The sequence below is a fragment of the Grus americana genome, chromosome 12 (assembly GCF_028858705.1).
Source record: "Grus americana isolate bGruAme1 chromosome 12, bGruAme1.mat, whole genome shotgun sequence".
NCBI lineage: Eukaryota > Metazoa > Chordata > Aves > Gruiformes > Gruidae > Grus > Grus americana.
This window is the reverse complement of record NC_072863.1, coordinates 22592306-22616567: the sequence shown is the minus strand read 5'-3', so window position 1 is coordinate 22616567 and position 24262 is coordinate 22592306. Positions and strand designations below refer to the sequence as shown.

General features: G+C 54.5%; 1 protein-coding gene across 1 annotated transcript; it reads left to right on the top strand.

Annotated features, from left to right (window-relative positions):
• The first annotated feature begins 1357 nt into the window (after window positions 1–1357).
• LOC129211878 (BTB/POZ domain-containing protein KCTD12-like) lies at window positions 1358–5299 on the top strand. Its single transcript, XM_054839636.1, has 2 exons — window positions 1358–1484; window positions 3129–5299. Exon 2 carries the CDS (start codon window positions 3153–3155, stop codon window positions 4041–4043), a length of 891 nt encoding a protein of 296 aa, XP_054695611.1. The 5' UTR covers window positions 1358–1484; window positions 3129–3152; the 3' UTR covers window positions 4044–5299.
• Window positions 5300–24262: the final 18963 nt, after the last annotated feature.

The window sequence follows — 24262 nt, the reverse complement described above, 5'->3', positions numbered from 1 at the left end:
TTACAGAAAACTGGCCTTTTTAAACAAACAAAAAAGAGATGGACTCTCTCTTCTCGTGCCTGCCTTTACCAGCACTAACGGCAGGTTATCACGACCGGCCAAGCTCTTTACAACCCCACCGGGTGTTACTCATACCTGGGGAAAAGGGACTTCAGTCCCTACAGCTCAAGAATATACAGTTATCACAGGAACAGCAATATGGACCAAACAATTGGCAGTTTGAGCAAATTGTCTGGGGCAGAAAAGTGACCTTGTTTCCATCCCTAATTTCCTGTGTCTGCATGGCCTTGGCCAGCTGTGGGGCTCTGTGGCTACACATTGCCATGTGGACCTTGAGGTGTCCCCAGACATAGGTGCTCATGTGGGTGGAGATCAAGCAGAAGGGACTCCAACAAGCAGTGGACCTTTGGACAAGGATCTGCGGGCCTTGAGCATCCTGCTCTGTGTCATTACTGCCCCGGGTACCTGAGCCAGCCAAATGAGAGATGATACGAGCTTGCTGGAGCTGCACCACCACCACCGCCACCCCCCCCGAGCACCGTGGAGATGCATCTCCCCGTGGCAATGGAGATGTGGGATTTGGGATTTGGGGCGTGAGCTGGGAGAATGGGAAGATGGCTACAGGCTGGAGGGATGAGGGATGCTCTGGCAACCAGCTGGTTTGGGGGAACCGCTTCCACCTCTCACCCAGGGTCTTGCATCTGCCCGCAGTTCCCCGAGCACGCCAAGCCCCCCGGTCTGCGGTTTGTGCTGAGCCCCACAGCTGGCCAGCCAGCTGAAATGGTGCCAGGCCCTGGGCGATGCACGCCGCTGGGCCAGTCTGGCTGGGGCTGCCAGCTGGACACGCTCCCCTGCCAAACACCCGCTCCTGCCTGCTCCTGCCTGCTCCTGCCTGCAGCAGGGGCACAGGGCCAGCGCCTACTCCCACCACCGCACCACCAGTGAGCAAAGCACTGTGTGCACCGCAGCGCAGCACCTTAAAGGCTGCCGTCCCCTTCCCGTGCCCAGCCGGGGACTGGGGGTGCAGGGCAGGCAGCCCCCCGATCCCCCCGTGGGACCTGCCGGGGGGGGGGGCACAGGGTGCTGTAACGCTTTCGCCCAGCTGGGTAGTGGCATTGGACCCAAATCCTGCTTTGCCAGGGCATGGGACCCCCCCCCCCGCCCGGGATCCCCTGGCCTCGCCTGGCCCCGGCACGGAGCTTCCCGAAGGGGGGTGGGTGCAGGGACGGGGGGGGACGGACCGAGCCGGCAGCGGGGGGAGGCGGGGAGGGAGGGCGGGGGCGAGGCGGGCCCGGGGCCGGCGGGGGATGGCGCTCACCGCCTTCCCGGCCATAAAACGGCAGGGCCAGGGCCGGGCGGGCAGAGCGGAGCGGCGGAGAGGCACGGCACGGCACGGCACGGCACGGCACGGCACGGCACGGCACGGCACGGCACGGCACGGCACGGCACGGCACGGAGCGGCAGGACCGCTCTGCCCTGCGGAGGTAACGGGGGCGGCGGCGGCGGGGTCCCAGCCGCGGGGAAGGGGGGGGTCCCCTGGCCGGGGAGGGCTGGGGACGGCTCCGGCTCCTGGAGGGGTGGCCGAGCCGGTGTCCCCGTGGGTGTCCCGCTGCCTTTCTGCCGGTCCGGGGAGGGCTTGCAGCCTGCCCGCAGAGGTGCTCGGTGCAGGCGGGGGGTCGGCTTTGTGTGTGCGTGTGTGTGCGTGTGTCCCCCGCAGACCCCTAGCCCTGCTGTGGGCAGCCCGGCTGCAGCCCTCAGCCTCCGCCACCCGTGACAAAGGGAGCTGGCTCCAGGCGCAGGCAGGATCCTGCCTGGTCTTCAGCGACAGGGAACAGTGGTGTGGGCATGTCACCAGAAAAAGGGACTGAAAGCCACTGCGGGAAAGGATTTGCGGGGCTGGAAGCCAGGTGGACCTCGCTGATCCTCTTTCCAATCTTTGCAGTCTTTTCCTTGGCAGGGACTTGCCCGAGTCGCTCCTTGCTCGAAACCGATTCTCCCTGAGCATCCCTACGGGCGTGGAGGAGACGTGTGGCCATGAAATGCAGGCTCAGCTCTCCCCACCACCCAAAAGTGCCCACAGAGTTTTATCTTTGCCCTTCGGTTTCTCTGAAATTTGCTTTAGGATCCTTTTGTGCTGCTGGTCCTTTGCTGGTGTTTCTTGGCTGCGGGACCAGCCCCTGGGGGGGTGCAGGCAGCCGGTGCCAACTTCAGAGCTGTCCCAGGGCTGCACTAACATCTCGCTGGGCAGCGGGCAGAGCATCAGGCCGACCCTGCCAGACAGTTAGGGACAATGCAGGGAAACCCCTTTTCTCCATGGTCTCCCAAATCCCTGCACGAAGCATGGTTTGGCCAGGCTGGATGAGGAGTCTTGTCTGCTGAGCCAGGTTTATGTAAGCGCTGATTTGCGGTGTCGAGAGATGTCTTAAGAATCAGCTCGCCTTTGGAAAATGTATAAATACATGGCATCTGGCCCGAGGCTGTACCAGTAGCCCGGTATTTGTCTTGGTCCCAGAGCCTTGGCGAGATTCTGCCATCTCTCACCTGCTCTCAGCTTGGCCTCGAGTCTCTTATCGAGTACTTTCCAGGAGGAAGGACAGAGCAGGAGTGCCAAAAGGCACTGTCCCTCTGTCTTTTGTAGTGGTATCTAGCGTTGCTTTTCTGGCAGGCCTGCGGGCGCTCCTTGCGTGGAACCGCAAAGTCCCTTCCAGCTCACCGGTTCAGCAGGAGACGCCGTGCCATAATGCGGTCCTCCCCTGGCACGCTCGGCCGCTCTTCCCGCCTGGCAGGATGCTGGGCCAGGCAGGTCTCCGGTCAGACCCAGGGTGTGACTGTCCCGGCTTTCCTGTTGTTAACATTGGTACAGCGTCACTGCGCCTTCCTCGGCAAAGGTGCTGAGCCCCAGCCCCGGGAGGGCTGCATCTGGTATGGAAGGGAAGGTGGCGTTGGCTAATGTTGCTTATTCCAAGATCCAGGGATTAGGGAAGAGAGAAGACTTCTAGATTCCTGGAGAGACAGGGGGATTTTTTTTGCTGACCCAAAGCGAGTGCAATCTGCCTTGGGGTCGGTGGGACGATGAGCTGCCCTTGCTGGCAGGATTAACGTGGGCACGTTGCTGCTTTTTGTTGCAGGTGGGAAGGCAGCGGTAGCTCACTATGGCCCTGGCAGACAACGCGGGCTGTGCCAAACCCAGCGAGGACTTCCCTTTCCCTGAGATCATTGAACTCAATGTAGGTGGACAAGTCTACATCACCCGCCACCCCACCCTGGTCAGCGTGCCGGGCTCGCTCCTCTGGGAGATGTTCACCCAGAAGAACATCCGCTCCCTGGCCCGTGACAGCAAGGGACGTTTCTTCGTGGATCGGGACGGTTTCCTCTTCCGCTACATCTTGGATTACATGAGGGACCAGCAGCTGGTGCTGCCTGACCACTTCCCGGAGAGGAGTCGCCTGCAGCGAGAGGCCGAGTACTTCATGCTGCCAGAGCTGGTGAAGATGCTGGCCCCCAAGCTCAGCAAGCAGAACTCGCTGGGAGACGACCCATGCCAAAGCGACCCGGAGGAGCTCTCCCCCAATGCGGACGCCACCCGCAACCTGACCTCTGCCGGTGCCATGCTCCCCAGCGCCGTGGCGGGTGGCCCCGGGGGTGCCGTCACCGCCAGCGTGGGTGCTGCCAGCACCGACGTCCGCAGGGCAGGTTTCATCACCATCGGCTACCGGGGCTCCTACACCCTGGGCAGGGACAGCCAGACGGATGCCAAGTTCCGCAGGGTGGCACGGATCATGGTCTGCGGCAAGACGTCGCTGGCCAAGGAGGTCTTTGGTGATACCTTGAACGAGAGCAGGGACCCGGACAGGCCCCCGGAGAGGTACACCTCCAGGTACTACCTCAAATTCACCTTCCTGGAGCAAGCCTTTGATAAACTGGCCGATGCTGGCTTCCACATGGTGGCTTGCAACTCCACAGGCACCTGTGCCTTCGCCCACGACCAGACAGATGACAGGATCTGGACCTCTTACACCGAATATGTTTTCTATCGTGAGTGACACTAAAAAAACCAACCCCACAAACCAAACACCAACTCTCCCTTTCCTCTCCTGTGCTGGCTGTTGCCTAGAAGGTAGACATCCAACCCCCGAATCCCAGCGTCCCCCTTCCCTCCTTTTGAGTTTGTTCTTGGGGTATTTTTTCCCCCCTCCTTCCTCCACGTTGAACCTGTTCGGCTCTTCCTTGTAGCAGCTGCTGACCACCAACCTTCTTCCCTCTCTCCGACTTCTGCAGTAGCCGCCTGTAGCTCCCAACCCTCCCTGGATGTGTGGACTTGGACACTATCGTGTATGTGTTTTGGGTGGGAGGGAGGGATACACCGGACGGTGCCCTGGGCTGGGATTCCTGCAGCTGGATGAGTTTGTCCAGGTTGGACGCTGAACTCGGCTCTCATGCCCTGTACCGCCCGTGCAGCTCCCCGGGAACGTGCTGCATACGCTGTGTTCGATCTGCCAAGGGGCTCAAGTGAGAAAGCGTTGGTTTAAGGACATGGAGAAAGGTGGGAAGCGGAGAGGAGGGTGGGCGGGGGGTGGAAAGATGCAGCCTCGCAGCACGGCTGTGTTGCCATTAGCCCATGTAAGCAGCTTAGCGTTTAGACTGTCAGTGCTTGGGAAGGGTAGATAAAGACGCACCCTGTGTTTGCAGTTCTGATTCTGCTGCTCTGGGATGCCTCGGGGCTTTGGTTTTTTTTTTTTTGGGGGGGTGGGAGGGGGTAGATAGACAGATGCTCTGTTCATGCGGACATGGAGGGAGGTGGGGGGGGAGCGGGAAAGGCTTTACACGCTGTAGGGTGTAAAATGCTTATACATCTCTGAAACTAGTTGGAGGTCTGTCAGAAAAAAAGTACCTGCTTCTGTCCTTCGGAGTACGGTCTGGGCTTCAGAGGGGTGGGCTGAGCGGCAGTTGGGCTCGGCCACAGCCACGACTTCACAGATTAAAGGGAATCTTTGCCCGACGTGAGAATCTTTGCCATTTTGGCAATCTCTTGTGAAGGTCTCTGCAATCACAGCTCTCTGAGGCCTGCTGTTGGGCCTGGGGCTGGCTGCCGCTGCTTTACTACGCCTGGGCAATGTGTAATAAAGGAACAAAAATGACTCGCCTCCGTCTTCGTGTGCCGAGGTGCAAAGCAGGTAGTGCTGGGTGCGTGCTCTGTGCACCCGGAGGTGTTGCTCGAGCAGGACACCAGCGCTGGTGCGTGGGCAGGGAGCAATGTACTTTAGCGTATGGATTCAAATAAAGAGAAGAAAGGAAGACAAACTTCCTGGAGCCCTCTTGCCCTCCTCTGACACCCCCACCCCATCCTCCTTGAACCCTCGCTCCTGTCCCTGCCACGCCGAATTGCGACTCAGCGCATCCCTGCGGAGATGCTGGTGCAAGCGGTCGGGTCCACCCGGCTGCAGACCAGCCTTGGATGATGTGTTCATCCCCGTCGCTCAAACAGGGTCTTGCAAGCTCTGGCACAAGGGGGTCAAGCTGCAGATCTCGTTGCCCATGCCTGCAGGAGCCGTCGCGGGCGGCCCCGCTGCCCTGACGTCCCCAACCTCTGCCTGCGCCTGCCCGCTCCCTCTCTGCTGCTCTGCCGGCTCTCGGCTCCCTCCCACCCGCCATCCATCCCTGGTCCTCCGGCTCTGGCTGCTTCTCGAGCAGCCCCTGCAGAGCCCTCGGTGCGGGGAGCTACGGGATCGCCTCGCCGAAGGGGCATTTCTCCTTGGGGTTGGCTTGGGAGGAAGGTTTGCAGCCGCTTTCCGAAGAGGCGGGAGGGCTGCGGTCCTCTGGCACGCGGGGCGAGCAAAAACTTTCCAGCGAGGCAGTCCCTCTGCCCTGACGGAGGGGAAGGTGAAAATGGTATTTTTATAAGGGCCCGTTCCGCGTTGCAACAGCGTTTTGAAGAGGAAATGACAACCGGCTTTAAAAAAAGAAAAGAAAAAGGAACTTGAGCTCTGGGTGGGGGGAGAGAGAGGCTGAAGGACAGAATTAAAACCTTTTCAATGAAGGGGGAGGGGACAGGCACTCGTGTTTGCTTGTTTGGGTTTGGTTTTTTTTTTTAACTAAAGGTTTTTCTGATCATTAGTAATTAGGACTGATTGGAAAAAAGAAATTGCTGCTTTGTGACAAACGCTGGTGTTTTGAAATTTGCTTTTCCCCTCTGGAACTGGACTGAAAAATTGATCTCACAGGAGGAAGCGTTTTTCCTGAGGGAGGGACCGTAACGGCAAAGTCACCATTTAGGTGGTTTTGATCTGCCGGGTTATGTGATCCGGGCCGTTAAACCCCATGCTCCGAGCGAAAAAGGATCAGAGCAGAGGAGTTTACTGTTGAATCCTTTTAGACCCAGACAGTTTTCATGAAAACCGACACTTTGTGAAAAAAATACATTTGTTGACATCTATCTCTGCAAAAAATCAACAAATCCGGGTTTGTTTCTTTTCTTTGCATATACGTAGTAACAGGAAGAGTGTCCTTTCGCTGCTGCCCCGGGCCGGGAGGAGAACGCGGTTAATTCGATCGTTAGGAGAGACCCTTTGCAGGGAAACGGTGCCATGGAAAAAAACATCGCTTTGAGGTCCTCATCCTCTGAGCAGTCGTGGCAGGGCAGTCGAGATGGGGATGGCTGAAGTGAGTTGGGAAAGTCTCTCGGTCTCCAGGGCTTCAAGGAGACGGTGCGGAAGGCGCTTTCCTGCTGCCGCCTGTTTTGCTGGCTTTTCCTAGGAACGTGCCGGCATTTCAGTGCGTTTCCAGATCTCGAGCTGCCTGCTGAACCGTGGTGCTCTGTCTCTGGGTTGGGCTTCTTCAAAGCACCTAGACCTTACTGTCCTTGAGCTTGTGATGATCTCCCCTCAGCATCTCCCACCACCCAGGATGTCCTTGGGGACTCAAGGGGAAAATCAAGTGTTGCTCAGTTTCCTTCCCTCCTGGATGTTGGACTCGGAGGTGATTTCTTTTCTTCCCAAGGAGGTGGCGTGACCCTGCTCTTCAGGCAGTGATTTCTGCCAGTGCACAACTGGATGAAGTCGATGCCCCCCAGCTAGCACTGAAGCACAGCACCAGATCCTGCTAGAGGAGCTGGTGGCAGCAGCCTCTTCGTATCTCGGAGCTGTAAGCGAAGATCCTCCGCATACGTTGCAGGTCCAGGGCTTTGGAGAGGATCTGGCTGCCCGCGGCTCGGCGTCGGGTGGCTCTGATCCAGCGTAGGAGGGCTGGCACGTCCAAGGACGGGCACGTGGGCTGTGCGTGGGCGGGCAGAGTGCAGCGCACACCTGTAGGAAGAACGGGTTGCGTGTGCCTTGGGGGATTAGCCACGTTGGCTGCAAAACCCCGGGGCCGGGAGGGATCCCTGTGATTATTTTAATCTGAGCTGCGCTGAGCAGTCATCAGCTTTTTCTGAAGGGAGTCCTGCTGTGAATGAGAGGTGGGGACCGTGTCTAAGCTAGAGCTGGTCCCAGATGCCAGACCACCTGCACCTTGGCCTTGAGGATGGTTTTTAGGACAGTGTAAGAAGCCCACAACCCCAGGGGGGGGGGGGGTCTCCATGTGGCAGCAGGTCCCCCGTGGAAGAGCGTGGACCACGGTGGGGGAGAGTGTCCTTTGGGAAGGTGTCTGGTCTCATTGCAAAGCTCAGCAGCTGCTGAGCTCACCAGAAACTGAGGAATGTTTTCATAAAGGGCTTGAAGCTTTCAAAGCTTGTTTGCTCTCTGAGGGGTAATATAACTCACTCTCTCATTTAGAGATCCCCAGAAAATCATCCATCCCAGAATAATATCCCTCGTGCAAATGAGGCAGAACATGAACTCAGGCTGGGTCTGCGTTCCCAGGCGAGCACCCTGCCCACAAATTGCTGGTTACCCGCTCGGCGTCTCGTTCTGCACAAAAACCGCAAGAACCGAGCTTTCCCCATAAGGAAAAAGCCAAATTCCGTCTGTCTCCATCAGACACTTCTGCCATCCCAAGAGAACATCTGAAAACGTTTTATCTCCTAGTTCTGTCTTCAGCCCCTCTCTAAGGGACCCCCTTTGGTGGCAGAAAAGTCCTGTCCTGCCCAGAAGCTGAGCTCTCCCCATCCTGCCAGGAGGCAATGAGGATGGAGCAGATCAATACTGGGAAGAGGAGAAGCAGGGTCCTGTGGGGTCCAGAAGATCAGAGAGGCTAGAGGCAGAAAACCCCATCCCCGTCCTAGAAATCCCGTCCTGCCATGGGAGACCCGAGAAGCCCAGGCTGCTCAGCGCATCACGAAGATCGCGACTGACTAGATTGCGGTGTTGGAATAGCGAAGGACTTACTGGTCAAGAAGCACAGAAAGGGTAGAAGCAGCAGTAGCTGGAAGCTGTAACCGACCTCTTCTGATTTGAAAAATAACCCCCCCCCCCAAAAAAAAAAAAAAATCTACCTTTACCAGCCACTGAGAAAAGCTGGTGGAGAGATGGGGGTTCTCCAGTTCTTGGTGCAGAAACTGCAGCCTGGATGTTTTCTGTAGGAAAGGGTTTAACAAAGCAAAGCTTTTAGGCTCAGTTTAGCAGCTGACACCAGTTGGCAGGAGGTGAGACAACGTGCAGAGCATTGCTCTGCTCTGGCCAGCCATGGAGAAACCTCTGGGCCTCCTTCCTGGGGCCACGGGAGAAGCAGGAGAGGAAATGCAGCTGAGCAGTCAGTGTTTGCGTTTTCTGGAAGTCGTGAGAGCCAGAAGATGCTTTGGGTTGGGTAAGCTGTTCCGGCAGCTGGCGGAGAGCTGCAGGAGCACTTTGCCAAATGAAGCTTGTTCAACCTGTGCTGACAGCTTGTTCTGAGCTAAAGCAGGTTAGACTTTGTGACTCTGTGACATGCAGATGGTTTTCCTAAAAGGCTCTTGCCGTTAAAAAAGTTTCGCTTAGCTCTAGGTGGCGGGTGGCTGGGAATTATTACCCCCCCCCCCCAGGAGAGCTGTACAGTATCTGACTGAAATATGTTCTTGCAGATAGACTAAACCAGATTTCATCTAAATCATATTTGAGTCCGCAGTACAACCCCTGCATCCCAGACGTCTGTCCGCTCTCCCTCCTTACTCTCCTCCAGGCTACGTACGCTGCGATGCAGCGTCTGCTTTGCCAACAGCATCCTTAAAGTGACCCTAAAGGGCGCGTGACGCCCCAGCCCCCCAGGGCAGCGGGACAAATCTGCCATCAGAAATAGATTTTCTTCCCGTTCACAGACTAGAGTGCAGAAAACTTAACTCAGCACCGTGGTTTCCTAGGCTCAGCCTGAAACTGGATGATGTGGTTCAGCAGGAGGCTGAGGAGCATGCAGCAATTATAGAGGATAAATACAGCTCTTTGCTGCGTACTGTCGAGTGCCATCCTCTCTTGCAATTCTAATCGGGGACACAAAAAGCCTCTCCTGCCAGCAGCCTGAAGAAGAGCATTTGTATGGAAAGCACGGATCACCTGGCTGGTGTTACCGGAGGAGCTGTACGAGCCCCAGCCTTGCTGGATTAATTTAGGAGCTCTGGCAAAGGCTGGTCGGGGCTAGCAGGCAGGGATGATCCGATGTTCCTGATCGTTGGAGCGAGTGAGACGGAGCCTGGCCTTGTCGTGGTCCTCTCATCATCGGTTAGAGGACCTCTGTGGGAAGGCAGGGAAGAGGAGCACGTCGTATCCTCTTTCTCCTGACCTGAGGTCCTCGGCGTGTGCTGATGCCACAGCTGAGCCCAGGCCACCCATCCCTGATGGGACAAACCATATCAAAGCCACCACAGGCAGAGGACGGAGACCGGTGCAGCCTGCCCAGGCCACAGCAGCTCCCCTCAATCTCCTGCCCAGGGCCTTTCGGAGAGCTTGATGGTGGACACCTCGGTGCCCACCCCAGGGACCGTGGCTGGGAAGAACAGCCACCTCTCACCACAAGCACGCAGAAGGGTGCTGTAGATTTTGGGGCCGTTCCACAAGTGGGAGCCAAGTTTCAGATGCGATTCGGATGCACGTCCTCCGTTACCCAGCCTTCAGGCTGCTCAGCCCTTTCTAAACGTGCAGGTCCCTTCAATGTTGAGGAAGTTGCCCCCAATGCCTAGATGGTTTTAGCTCAGTTTCTTAAGGAGAAAGGTTTGTGTAACCTCACACAGCGTGTTCCTTCCCTTTTCTTAAAGGACCTGAGTCTGCGGGCTAGTTTCACTCCAACCTGGCAGTGTTTCAACTACTAGGAGACTGCTAGTCTCGTGAAAATCTGTTCTGGGGTATAGCAGACCTCCTCAAATCCCTTTCCCCCTCCCACCCCGCTGCCCAGAGCATAAGCTCAACTTTTAAGAAGCAAAACCACACAAGAAAACAGAATTTGTGGGCTCCCCGCCCTCCGCAAGCTCCACAGACAAGCAGCCTGCTGAGCCTGTGCAGGAGCTGGCGAGCCCTGGAGTGCACCAGAGTCGAGTTCGTGTTTAATTTACAGGTCCCCTGTGCAGGCAGAGCGAGGTACTGAGCAGAGCTGGAAGATGAAGGATGCTCAGATGCTTAAGGCTTATGCTTTGAGCCTGTAGAGCATTCATTGTGCCTCTGCCTTGGGCAGCAGCTTGCTCGTACCAGCTCTTCCTTCATCACAGCATGGTTTGACCAAGGCGCGTGGTCAAATAGCCCCCAAGGTTAGAGAGGTTAAGGGCAATCCCTAGAGCTTGGAAAGGCATCTGAGCCCGAGATGCACCTTGAGACTCGCAGCAGTCTGGCAGACGTGAGCACGCTGTGTTGGTGACGGAGGATAACCAGGCAGAGACCTGCAAAAGAGCCGCTTCGTCCGCAGAACTCTGCAGCAAGTCTCTGCCTGTCGCTTGGATCTGGAGGGAGGCAGTGGTACCTCTGACAGAAGGAGAAGTCCCTAATGGAGAGGCAGCAGGAGAACTACTGCGACAAATGAGTGGGTTTCTAAAAACAAGAACTTTTTATTTAAGGAAAGGGAACATAAAATCCAGAGTAAAGCTCAATGGGAGGGCACGGGAGCCTTGCGAGCAGCCTTGGGGATTTCTGCACATCCCAAAGAGTCGGCTCCAGGGCACACAGCCGCAGAGCCGCCACGCAGCCCGGCCACGAGGGCCACCAGAGCCTGGGAGCAGGGATCGCCCTCCAGACGGGGCTTTCGGAGGAGCCCTCGTGCTCCCCGCTCTGCAGAGGAGGCTGTAAAACCTCGGTGCTCCTAGCAGAGCGGGACGTGGAGGGCTGGGCAGGAGCAGCCCTGGGAGCTCCCAGCGGAGCACGAGGAATCATTGCCATGTCAAGAAGCAATAAAACCAACCGGCTCGAGGCTTTGCTATTCCCCCTCTGCACACCCCAGCATCAGCTCCTGGCTGCAGCCCATGCCCCAGAGCAGGACCGCGGCGGGGCTCAGCGTGGTTGGGGTACGGCTGGTGCCCTTCCTCTGGAGGGGCTGGTGGACATCTCTGCCACACCACTCTTTTATCCCCAGCACTGTGAAATTTTTCCATCCCCACTCAAAACCAGGGCTGGGCACGTGACAAGGAGCAGTTTTGGGTGCTGCAGGGCTGGTTGTACCCTTTAGGGGCAGGAGGAACATCCTTGTCCCTGGGGAGAGATGCCCGCCGGTGCTAGCAGGGTCTACCACCACCCTCCCCTTACTGCATCCCATGAATGGGTGCTGAGGGCAGAGGAACCACCGCTTCTCCAAAAAGTCCCTCGCAGCTAGCTTCCCCCCCACCCGCACAGCCTGCACCCTCATTTCTCCTGCTCCGGGGACCCCTGGAGAGGGGTGGCTGCCCCTCCAAAGCTCTCCCTATGGGCAGGGAGAAGGCAGAGGTGGCATAGCCAGGATCCTCTTTCCCTGCCAGTGTCCCAAAAGACAAAGACTCCCTAACGGGGTGCCCGGGGTGCAGCTCAGTCTCCTGGGCGGGGGGGGGGGGGGGGGGGGGCGGTGTCCTTTCTAGCATCCGCAAAGACAATGCTGCTGCTGTGCCCCAGCTCGGGACTCCTCTGCACCGGTAATCCTGTCCCATCACCCCCAAAATGCATCCACATAAGCACTGGTCTGCCCACCCTTCGTGGACCTCTGCTAGCCTCTGCGTGGCTGCCTCAGCCCTCTCGGCTTTGCTGGAAGCTGCGATTTCACTAGACGTTCATCTTGCAAGTTTGTTAGGATTTTAGTTCAGAGCCCTTTTCCATGACAAGGAAGGGCTCAGAACCAAAAACCAAACAAAGGCATAAATGTTTAGGGCTCAATGACCAAAAAAAAGAGTAAATAAAGGAAACTGTAAAAAAAAAAAAAATTCAAGTTTTCCTTAACCCGGTCTTGTGCTTCGGGGTTGGCCAGACGGTGTTTATCAGGACCAGATTAGCAGATACTTGTAGCCAGAGGAGCTGATGGCTTTCACGACCCAAAGAGATGAGGTCTAGCGAATCCAAAGCAGGGCTTCTGCCAGCTCTTCACTGATCCACGGGGCGTATTGCAGAGGAAAAAGCAGCAGGAGCAAGGGAAAAGAGCAAGGATCCTCTTTGCACGTCCCTGTGCAGCCAGGCGGGTCTGTGCTTTGCTGGATACACCAGGCACTGCTTCTCCCGTGGTTTGGGGACCCCGCTGCGGCGGCAACAGTTCCCTTCCAGTGCCAGGAGCAGCAGCGTGGGGAGTGCTGGAGTCTCATCCTGACCTGGAACAGGGATGGTGCAGGGATGGGCACGGGGTTCAGCCCTACCCTGCACTGCTGCAGCCTCACCCAGCTCACCCTGCCTCAGTTTCCCCAACCTACAGGCGCAAGGCAAACCAAGCCTTTTTGGTGCTTATGGGGATGCTCTGCCGAGCCAAACTCTCCTGGGGGGGGGGATGAAACGGATACCCCAGCACTTCCCTCCCCTCTGAGCCATCACAAAACGCCTGGTCCAGTGTGACGCAGGGCACGGCCTGTCCACGTCTGCTCTCCACCTAGGAACCTGAAGCCAGCAAGCACAGAGAGGGCACTTCACCCTTGTAAGCCAACCTGTTTTAAAACAGCCTCCGGCCCCCACAGTATAAATAAGAAACCCACTGAGTTACGCTGTTTTGCCCCAGCTGGGGATCACTTCCTCAGAGCTGAGGCTTTCAACCAAAAAAAAAAAAAAAAAAGAATAATGCTCTAATCTTTCCCCTCTCCAGCAGCCCAACAGATTACAGCTCATTTAGCGAAGTCCCACTCGCCACACAATTGCGCCCTGCGTATATCTATTATTCCCGTTACGCCTGAGTTTTCTGGTTAAAATATTATTTTAATCGACTCAAAAGATTAAATGCCATTAAGCCCCCCGGGAGGATGGTCTTTTCCAGCTGCAAGCAGACCGTGCAGGGATGCTGAGGGTCAGCGCGGAGACGCTGAGGACGGGCTCGTGTGTGCCACCGTGTCCTCTCAGGAAGAGGAACGGGGGTAACGGGGCGGCAGGGGACAGGACCTTCCCCTGGATTGCTGGGAAAAGCAACAGTTTAGTAGGTAAAGTCTGTAGTTAACGGAGAAAAAAACCTAAGAGGCAAGTAAACAGGAAACTGTTTCGCAACCCTGCAGTCACCAAAGCTTCCCCCGGCTTGGCTCAGCTCCGCAGCTCTGCCACGGACCTGCCTGTCCCAAAGTCCCCCCAGGGATGGGGCATCTCTGCTGGGTCCCAGGCTGCCCAGGTCGCAAGGGATCTGTTTTGCGTGTCCTGTTCGCGCGGATGTTGCAGCAGCAAGTTTGGCACCCTAAAAAGTAGGATTGTACCTCGGCCGGCCGCACGCTGCAGAGGGGGAGCCAGCTCGCTCCCCGATATTTCACAGCAGGCTTTGCATGGGAAGGGGAGCTGCCCAGGGCTTCCCATGCCATCCAAGAGCTCCTGCGTTTACCAGTGATTTTGGAGCAGGCAGATAGATAGAGCCACCCCGACATTTGTGACTTTTTTTTTTTTTTCCCTTTTCTGCGGAACTTGCATTTTTTAAATTCATGTACAACGCAGATGGTTTTCCAGCTTCTCATCTGTGTAAGTGGAAACTTCTCCTTTGACTTCAGTCACTTTCATGGAGCAACTCCAAACCTGAAGAAACCGAGGGTACGGCCAATGTTTCCCTATGGGCGTTCCCAAAATATTATTGTTCTTCGCACGCCTGGAGAGGATTTAACACAAAACCCCAGGGGAACAAAAAAAAAAAAAATATCAGCGAGACGCCCTACACTGCAGCCTTTTAACCATAATTATTCTCCAGGGGAACTGAAGTCCCCAGGTCCTAGCTTGGAAGGATTCCCAGTCTTCTAGAAGTCACACTAGCAAAACAGGACGGGGTTAGGATAAGGGCTTGTTGCCTTACGCCAAATACCTCCATGCTCATGTCCCTCCCACCTCCACCCCCCCCCCTCGATTTAGTGTTGTAGCTAACCCCACCTTCCAGCAAACCACACTTTTGCAGACTCTGGAAAGCAAAGATTATTCCTTGTGACGGGATATATTTGTATTTGCCAGGAGTGGTGAGGTCTTGGCACCAGGGACCTTCACCGTAGGCAGCTCTCCTCCCTCCCTCCCTCTGCAGGAGCTGAGGTCATCCGTCAGTGTCATGTCAATGAAGGACAAACCGCCCTGTCTCTTGTCAAGCAGAGGGCTGGCAGGACTCAGCAAACCTTCCCTCCTTCTTAGATTTACTGGCAGACACCCCAGCAGTGCTGGTTCCTCCTGGAGGAGTGCAGTTCCCTTCCCTTCCCTTCCCTTCCCTTCCCTTCCCTTCCCTTCCCTTCCCTTCCCTTCCCTTCCCTTCCCTTCCCTTCCCTTCCCTTCCCTTCCCTTCCCTTCCCTTCCTATATTCAAACCTACCCACTTTTAATTCCAGAAACTTTGGGTTTCTTTGTGTAGTCAATCATTAAAAATATATGAAAAATTTCCCCCGAAATTATCTTTTGATGAAAAGGCAGGAGAAAGCATTATAACATGAGGAAAGGAGGAATTTTTGTACAAGCCATCAAGCAGGGGCTGCAGGTTTCCTACAGAGAGGTGCACGGCTCCCCATCCCACCCAGGGCAAAGGAGGTTCCTCCGTGTGCTCGTGGCCAAAATTACAGACATCCCCCGGCTATCAGTGGTCACTGCGACCTTCTGCGCAGATGTACATCCCACCAGCGATAAGATCAGCAGCTCTGTGTACTCTTAGATAATTATCAAGGTCTTGGATGGAAAACTTGGAGGGTGTCAAGACAGCTGTAGCATAACGCGTGTGCTCAGGCTGAGCCCTGGTCCTGCGATGCCAAAGCATGGATCACCTCCTTGGAGGTTGGCAGCTGGCCTGGAGAGGTGGGAAGGCAGCAGGAGACAGTGTTCCCCAGGAGCTCGGTCACCCCCTTCTCCGTATATCAGTGCTCTGGCAGGAAGGGGGCTATCGATGCGAGGCCAGCATCAGTAGGGAGGCTGGTTGCAGCTTCAAAACAGACCCGTCGCCAAAAGTGATTATTCAGTTGCCTGAAGCTGGCAGTTCGTGTAATCAAGTAGGTTGATCTGCTCTCACTTCAGCATCTTCAAACTGGATGTGAAAGTCTGAGCTAGCTGTCCCCAGCACCTTTGTTGTTGGCAGCGGTTGCCCAACAGATGGAAGCAGTGCCGGAGGGTCAGACGCCTGTCTGGAGATGACACCTAGACATCTAACACGGGGGCATTAGAGGTGCAGATGTCTCTCCACGGACTCCAACAGGAGCCCCCAGAGACACCTAAGTTGCAGAGTACCCCTGCTGACACCCATCCCCATGAGGGGATGGCGCAAGAAGCCAATCAATCCAAAACCAGCTTCTCTGCTCAATATCCACCACTGTCCTGGACACTTTTGGGTTCTGTACCCATCAGTTGGACCCAGGCTGTGCCTGGGAAGACCCAGCAGAAAAGTGACCCGGTGCTGAAAGAGGGCCGTTAAGCAAACACAGACTCCAGGCACCAAACCAAGAGAGCGAAGCTCTCTCATGGGAGGTCTGATGACACACAATAAAATAACGGCGTGCTGGAGCGACCCGTGTGCAAGGTTTCCTGTGAAATAATAATAGATGGTCCTTCTGGTAGCAAAACTGATTGGGAAATTTGAGTTAATGACCCGACGGACGCCTCTGCCAGCTGCTGAACGAGACAAGGCAGCGGCGGAGCCCCGATGCTCTGTGCGTAGGGTCGCTGAATGGCTGTGTCAAACAGGGAGGTCCCCTCATCCTGCCCTAGTGCCTGGAGCAGGCAATTATTTCCTGTTAAAGCTGTTTCTCACAAGGCTGAGCCGTTAGCAGTTACTCACCGTACATTTCTAGAGAGGCTCCACGTTTGACTTTCCTCCCTTTTCGGCAGCCCGGGGCTGGCACCCACCAGTTGTACCCTTAGGTCTGTGGCTGAAGAGACAAGCCTTCAGCCACCGAGGATGTCTTTTTTAAAGTAAATCTGTGAAAAATAGGTAAATTCCAGGACCCTGGCGTGCAGCTGCGGATGGACTTTGGGGTGAAGGGTTGATGCTCACCAAGACTGAGGCTTGGAGCGAGGGGAGGCTGAGCTGTGGGACGCCAAGTGAAGGACCAAGCTCAGGCTCAGGCAGGGTTCTTGCCCCAAATCAGCTCCCGTGGAGCTTCAGAAAACAGCCCAGCTCCATCACTGTGAAGGTGCCCACCGTGATGGAGGGTCCCATCCTCCACAGAGCATCCCCTCACCGCAGACAGCCCAAATCCCCAGCTTCCCCCTGTACTACCCCCCACCCGTAATCCCCAGCCTTAATTACCAGCAGAGACCAACACGCTTCTTTTGGGGGAGGGGGCGGGTGGAGGAGGGAATTCCATTCATTTGCAATTGCATTTGCTCTCCACGTCTGGAATAACTCAGCACCACCTGCAAAACAGCCTCTTTTCCACTCCCCCCCCCCCCCCCCGTGCATAATTTTTCCAAAGCCCGAAGCCGTCCCCGCGGGGGGAGGACGTGGCCTGGAGCCCAGCCCGGCACTGCATCTGCACAAACAGGGCTCGGGGACGCATCCATTTGTCGGGAGGTTTGAAGGGGCTCAGCCGTTCACTAAAATAACATCCCTACCCTGTGTTTTAACCTTTTGGAAAACACAGCCCCAGCCTTTTCCAGACAGCAAGGAAGAAATTGCAGGCTTGGGTCTTTTTCTGTGGCTTGGGGGAGTTTATTTTCTCTCGGGCTGCGTTTTCCAGGACGGCGCTTCCTGAGAAAGCCGCTTGTCTGGGATCTTTCGGCATTAGCTCAGCCCTTGGTAATCTGGAGACCCCGGGTCAGCGGGTGAGCCACTTGTGAAATGAGTTTGTGGGGCTCATCCCCACCGCAGAGGACGTGGGGACCTTGCTTCTAACTGAATCTGAGCCTTGCTGGGGCAGGGAGCAAACCTGGAAAACACAGGGGAGACGAAGGAAAAACAAAAAATAATCCAGAATAAATAATTTTAGATTTAAAACTGGGCCTGCAGCTCTAATCTCTGTATGGCTGGGGCTGGCACTGATGCTTTTGAGGTGAGGTCTGGGCAGGCAGGTCTGGGTCCACCTGACGTAGCCCCGTGCAGCATCCAGGGGCTGGATCCTCGATGGGCTCTGGTCAGCTACGCTGGATGCCACGAGGATTTGGGTACTGGGGTTCAGATCTGGTTTGTAAGCACAAGTGTCTGCGATTCATCTGTCCTCATGGATTTCTTAAGTTCTTTTTGTTATGAGGACAGCAGAAGCACCCTGGGTTTCCTCTGTGCCCATCACCAACCCTGGTACCCACTGGGGAGGTCAGTCCCCATGGTCCCTTGGAGACCACGGGGTCTACGGGGTGAGTGTCAAGCACCCAGAGGGGGGTGGGAAGCAAGTTCCTTACCCATGGCAGCCCAAACCCCTGCACACCTCAAGGTCAGACCTCTCCTCACCTGCAGCCTCTCAGAAGCCCTTTATCTCTTGGGGAAGATGCTTTCCTGTTCTCCTTCCATGGGTAGGATGGGCCACCTCCCCATCCTGTCCCTCTGCCACGTCCTACTGCCCCATGTCCCCTCGCATGTCCAAGGGCTTGGGCAGCAGGACGGGGGGAAGCAGAGAGGTGCAGCCACGTTGCAAGCAGGAACGGGAGGAGGTGGTCCCCTCCGGACACCCCACCCCATCTGGAGCAGGGTCTTGCTTCCCCATGTGAACCTCCTCACCCTCCCTTTGGGAGCCCACAGTGTTCCCTTCACTTGGAAACTTGTTGCCGGTTCCTTCCTCTCCATCAAGGAGGAGGATGGGATGGGATGGGATGGGGATGGGGATGGGGATGGGGATGGGGATGGGGATGGGGATGGGGATGGGATGGGATGGGATGGGATGGCTGCTCCTGACATACCATCTGCCCAAGGTGTTTCTCATCGCACAGCACGCGTGGTTCACAGCGCCTGGGCAGCCTGCCAGCCTGCTGCCAGCCAAACTGAATTACACAAGAGGCAAAGCAGAGCTAAATTTATACGTTAAACACAAAATCGCACGGAGAGGGGGGCCGGATCCCCAGGGTGATCTGGCAGAAGTCGCTGCCACCCCCTCCCCGTCGCTGCCCCTGCAGCCTGGAGCCGTCCTGGACTGCACATACAAATTAAAAAGCGTTGGTTTGGAGCTGTGTGGATGCCCACAAAACTATTTGGCAGAGATATTTTAGAACTTGAGGCCAGCAGCTAAGTGCATGACATGCTGTCCGGTTTGGGCAGTTTTTATTAGTAAAAACAGAGCCAGTGGCTCTTTGTCCAGGCACCCCAAGCTGCAGTGGATATGGGAGGCTGTCAAGATACAACTCCTGCAAAATAAAGGTATTTGTTAATAGCCCCTCACTCCCTGTTCACCAGAGACCTACTGGGCTCTGGTTTAATTTGGGTAAGAGCGACACGCTGAAAGTAAGAGCATCCTCAGCCTCTCCCTGGTGTTGGGTGTGATTTTTAATTCCCAGAAACCCTGCGGCTGTACCATGATGCTGCCACAAGCCACATCCAGAGCTGGAGTAGGCTGTGCTCTCTCTGGGTCCGGGGTACGGTTCTTGCCTTCTTCCTGCACTGCTCCATACTCCTCCTCACCTCGGTTCTCAGCCTCCCACGTGCCAGCTGCAAACACACTTGTTTTCAGCCCCGCAGGTGGCATTTCAGCCAAGGCATCCCAGCATCGAGCTGAGAACCTGCTGAGCTTGGGAGGACACACAGCAAATAGCTGGATAAACCCCCAAACTGACAAGGCAAGCTCATGAGCCCAAGAGCGTGACCCCAGCTCTGCAGCCTTATTCATACAAATATTTCCTGACTACTCACTTTTCACGGCTTTTCCCCGGCAGTCTCGCTGCTGTTCTGAGGTTTCCCACCCAAAATAGCCCCTGCTGTAGCTAACTGGGGTGGGCAGGCAGCAAAAAGTTCCCACAGCGGGACAGGACAAAACATTGATCTTCTCCTAAGCAAGATTTTGCAGTGGTACACCGAGAAACATTGCTGAGATGAATTCAGCGGAAAGCAAACGCCCAGCCAGCTCTGAAATTGCTCTCGGAGCGGTTATCACCAGTTCGCTGTCAGAGCAGGAAAACACAGTAAGAAGTGAGGCGCTGCGGGAGTCGCTCTGCGGAGTGGCTGTAGTCGATATTTTCATTAACAACTCTGCCGACGGAAGAGACAGGACCCGTGTAAAACGCATGGGTGGCTCCGAGCTGGGAGGGCTTGCTGGCGCTTAAGGGCACAAGTTCAAAAGGGTGGGGACCTCTGCAAAAAGATGTCTGTGAGATAGCGGTGTGTTTGCAGGAGCCTGAGCCGTGGGAGACACGAGGGATGTTGTTGTTCTCAGCCTGATGCTGGGACTGGAACGCCCTGCCTGCTTTGGGCTGACGGGTTAAGAAAGATGTTGATGAACTGGAGGAAGTCCAGATGAGAAGGACAAATAATAAGATGAGGTTCAGAAACCATAGCTTATTAGGAAATGTTAAAGAAGCAGGGTTTGTTTAGTCTGGAAAGTAGAAGACGTGAAAACAGTCCATCACCAGGCAAGGTTTAATTATAAAATGGATGGTAATCAATTGCACTGTAAAGTCACTGGAGAAAGGATGGGAATAGAAACACTTCACTGCAGCAAAGGTTTGGGTTGGACATCACTGAAAGGTTTCTATCGGCTGCAGTAACATGCAGCACCAGTGAGGCAGGTCTCTGGGGGAGGACTGGTATGTCCTTCCTGGAAGATTTAAGGTTAGACAAACATCCATCAGAGATGATCCCCTAGGATCCTGTATCTATGAGCTGAGAAAGGGAGGATTAATACATCCGTATCCACTCCCATTTCCTGGGCAGGCCCCTGAAATTATTGACTCTAAAACTAGGAGGCAGATCTTTGTGTCCCAAGGCAAGAAGCATCACCAATGTTTTAACAAGGGATGCCACTGAATCCAGCCGTACCCTGGAATAAATATCTTGCCGTATGTAAGTCCTGGCAGAGGAGAAGCAATAGGTCCGGCAGTTTAAATGCAAATGCTTTCTCACCAGACCCAGCGCTGACGGGGGTACACCGGGATGCTCTTTGCCTGCATCCGCCACCCTGCTGGGTTAGACCACCTTGGAGCCTCCTGAGTGTGACCGAGGAGAGGATGCTGCTCTCTCATTTCCATCTCAGCCTTATCTCTGATCTTACTGTTTTACATTACCTTCTCTTCCTCTGCTCTGCCAGCGCCTACCTGCACACCCCCCTGCTGCTGCTGCCTAGGAGGTCTGCTCATTAGCCCTCACCTCCGCCCGCAGCCCTATCTGAACTGGCATCTCTTTTGGCTTGCTGCAGGAAATGAGCTGGGGAGGAGGTGGGGGGCATGTGCACAGCACCTAAATTTAAACACCTTGCCATGTAATAAACAGAGGGTGGAGGACTCGAGCAGGCAACCGAAAGCACCCAGATGAGGCTCTTGGTGCCTGTCGGTGAACTTGTGCAACCCAGTAGCTTGCGGGGGTTGCCTCTGCTCATGAGCTCTTCAAGGAGTCCCAGATTGTCCTGGCTTTCCAGCCCCCAAGACCCTCAGCCTGGTCTGCAAGCGCTGAACGGCGCGTGGCAGCGGTGGTGTCCCTTCCACTCAGCATCTTCTGCAACCCCCCCGCCACCCAGCCGCCCGGCAGCCACAGCCTTTCCCGCGGGATGCGGTGGGACGGAGCAGTGATAGAGGAGTCCTGCTTCTGAGCCAGGTGCTTTCTCCTTCTTGTCTTCACAAAATACTTTTGGTTTTCTCTGCCTAGACCCTTATTTCTAAGGAGAAGCTATGGCTCACCATAGGGCCACCAAAACCAGACCGTCTGAAGGTACCCCTCACTACCAGCAGCATCTTTTTTGCCCTTTACGTGCCACAACCAGACTGAAATCAGCCTTGACGTGAATTTTAACAAGGAAGAGATAGTGACAGGCTTGTCTTCCTCCCTTGTCTTTCCTCCTGGCAATCCCACGCAGCAGGCTGGCTTTTCCCGGCGTGCAGGGCAGTGTCTGCCCTCACCTACCTGCATAGCTGGCAAGGAGATCTAATCCAGAAAAGCTGTGTTTTATGTTTCATGCCATTTTACATCTGATCTGAAACAAAATCTGGGACTTTTTTCTTTTTTTTTTTCTTCTGAAGACTAGAACCAAATAAAATAAAAAAATCAAGCCATTACTTAAATAATCGGTGGATGGGAGCTCAGTGACACCAATTTAAAGGGATTTAGCTCCAACCTTAAAGCCTTGTGGACTGCAATTTTCTGATTAATTCTTCCACAAACGACAGGGGTAAAAAACATCCCGGCCTTGACCCTGCTCCTGTTAAAGACACGTTGCAGAGAGTGATCCTCTGAGGATGGGCAGAGGCAAGAGATGCTGGACCGCGGGGTTTGGCCGCTCGCAGTCATGCTGACACCGGAGCCTTTCCACCCATCACCTGCCCTTTCTCCTCCCCAGGCATCTCCTCCTGCCTGTCTCCCTCCAGGCTGCATGACCATCATCTCATCATCACTCCGTTCTCAGAAACAGGAACTCAGCACTGGGCATGTTCTGTAATCAAATCAAACCCGAATGATGCTAAAGGAAAACTGGAAAGCTTTCTAATAATGAATAAACCAGCAGGGATTAAGTGCCCTGGCCCATCTAGAAATGATACACGGGCGGACTGAAAATACAAACTGTTACATTAGGAAAAAACATCAGGAGGAGAGGATTTGTCAGGCGGGAGCAGGCAGACTGAGGTGGAACCTGGTCTGGTTCGCATTAGCCCCACTCCGGGAGAATTTCTCCTTAACCTCAGCTTGTGGACGATGCCCAACACCCTGCAGCATCACGGTTTCTCTCTCCTATTATGTTCAGTCTTACCTAAACTAATTGTGGAAGGGGGGCTTCCTTGCAGGAGGCTTTCCATGAAAAACACGTGGGTTTATGGTTATGGCAATGCTTCCGTCAGCTTTCTCCTTATTTCTTTCCGCTTTAGCCTTGACCATCCTGATCTCACCCTTTTCGTTGTAAAAATCCCTTTATGCCTCTCGCAGTTTTACTGAACGGCTTTGGGCAGACTTTAATCCTGTTTGTTTGTCCCAAGCAGTAGTGGCCAGGACTAAACTGAGAGCGCTACTCTAGTCCCGAAAGGTATTTTTATATTTTCTGTGGTTTCTCATCCTCCTGCCCAATGCAGTCTACTGTCCGTGCCGCCGCTGAATGCTCAGCTTTTCTTCACTGGGGAAGAAAAGTCGGACGTGAGCCGGCAATGTGCGCTGGCAGCCCAAAAAGCCACCCGTGTCCTGGGCTGCGTGTCCAGCAGCGTGACCAGCAGGTCGAGGGAGGGGATTCCGCCTCTCTGCTCCGCTCTGGTGAGACCCCCCTGCAGTGTTGCGTCCAGCTCGGGGGTCCCCAGCACAAGAAGGACACGGAGCTGTTGGGGCGAGTCCAGAGGAGGCCACGGAGATGCTGCAAGGGCTGGAGCACCTCTGCTCTGGAGACCTCAGGCTGAGAGAGTTGGGGTTGTTCAGCCTGGAGAAAAGAAGGCTGCGGGGAGACCTTATACAGCCTTCCCCTTAAAGGGGGGCTATAAAAAAGAACAAACTTTTTAGCTGGGCCTGTTGCGATAGGACAAGGGGGAATGGTTTTAAATTAAAAGGTGGTAAATTCAGACTAGATATAAGGAAGAAATTTTTTACAAAGAAGGTGGTGAAACACTGGCACAGGTTGCCCAGAGAGGTGGTAGATGCCCCGTCCCTGGAAACATTCAAGGCCAGGCTGGATGGGGCTTTGGGCAACCTGACCATGTTGAAGATGTCCCTGCTCGTTGCAGGGGGGTTGGACTAGATGGCCTTCAAAGGTCCCTTCCAACCCCAAATCATTCTATGATTTTATGATTCTGTGATTTCTTCACCTGCTCATCATTACACCAGGGTCTTATCTTCCTCCCCCCCCCCCCGAGTCACTAAGCCTGATTTAAAACCCACCAAGGTGTATGAAAAGTTCAAGTGACGTTTTCTAATGTGCATTGCCTTTCACCGCTTGCCATTTCATTTAATGCCTGCTGGCAGGCTCTTCATTAGCGTACCTTCACGAGGTCCCCTTGCAGCTTATACTAGCCTCGGCCAGCTGATACTATTTTCTATTCCCTGCAAAATTTTTTCCACTTGACTGTTTGCCCTTTTCCCCTTTCATCATTAATAAAAGACTTTCATCCTAAGATGCACTCTCGGGGATGTCCTATTATTATATTATTTATATGTTGAGAATGAACTCTTGATTCCATTTCTTCTTTTCTCTGTCTTAATAAGCTTTTAATACACCGTGGAAGTTAGACAATCCCCCTTTGGCTATTGAGTTTCCTTAAAAGCCTCTTTGATGGCCTTTATCAAAAAGCACTCAGGAAAATGTATTAACTGTTCTCCATTATCCACTATTCTGTTGACTTAACATAAGACGAACCGATTTTTTTTCCCCTGTATATTCGAAGCACACAGGCAGTTTTTAATTCTGCCTTTAATTATTATTTCAATTTGCTTGCTACATACGGAAGCAGTTACAATTCCTAAATGGATCTTTGCAAACATGCTCAGGTGAACCATTTATTTGCTGAAAAATGCAGGTTTGGGGTTAATTAAAAGTAGTTGCAAATTCATCAAGAAGTACAGGAAATAGTGCTGAAAACTCCTTTTTTGGCATGTGAAAAATGTGTTTCCTTCTGCAGATTTAAAAAAAAAAAAATTCTAATTTCCCCTTTTCAAACAATATTTCAAGATTAAGTGTAATCTTAACCTGCTTCTCCACATTGTATTAATGGGTTTCTAGGGAAAATTTCTTTGCAATAGCAACCGGCTAAAAC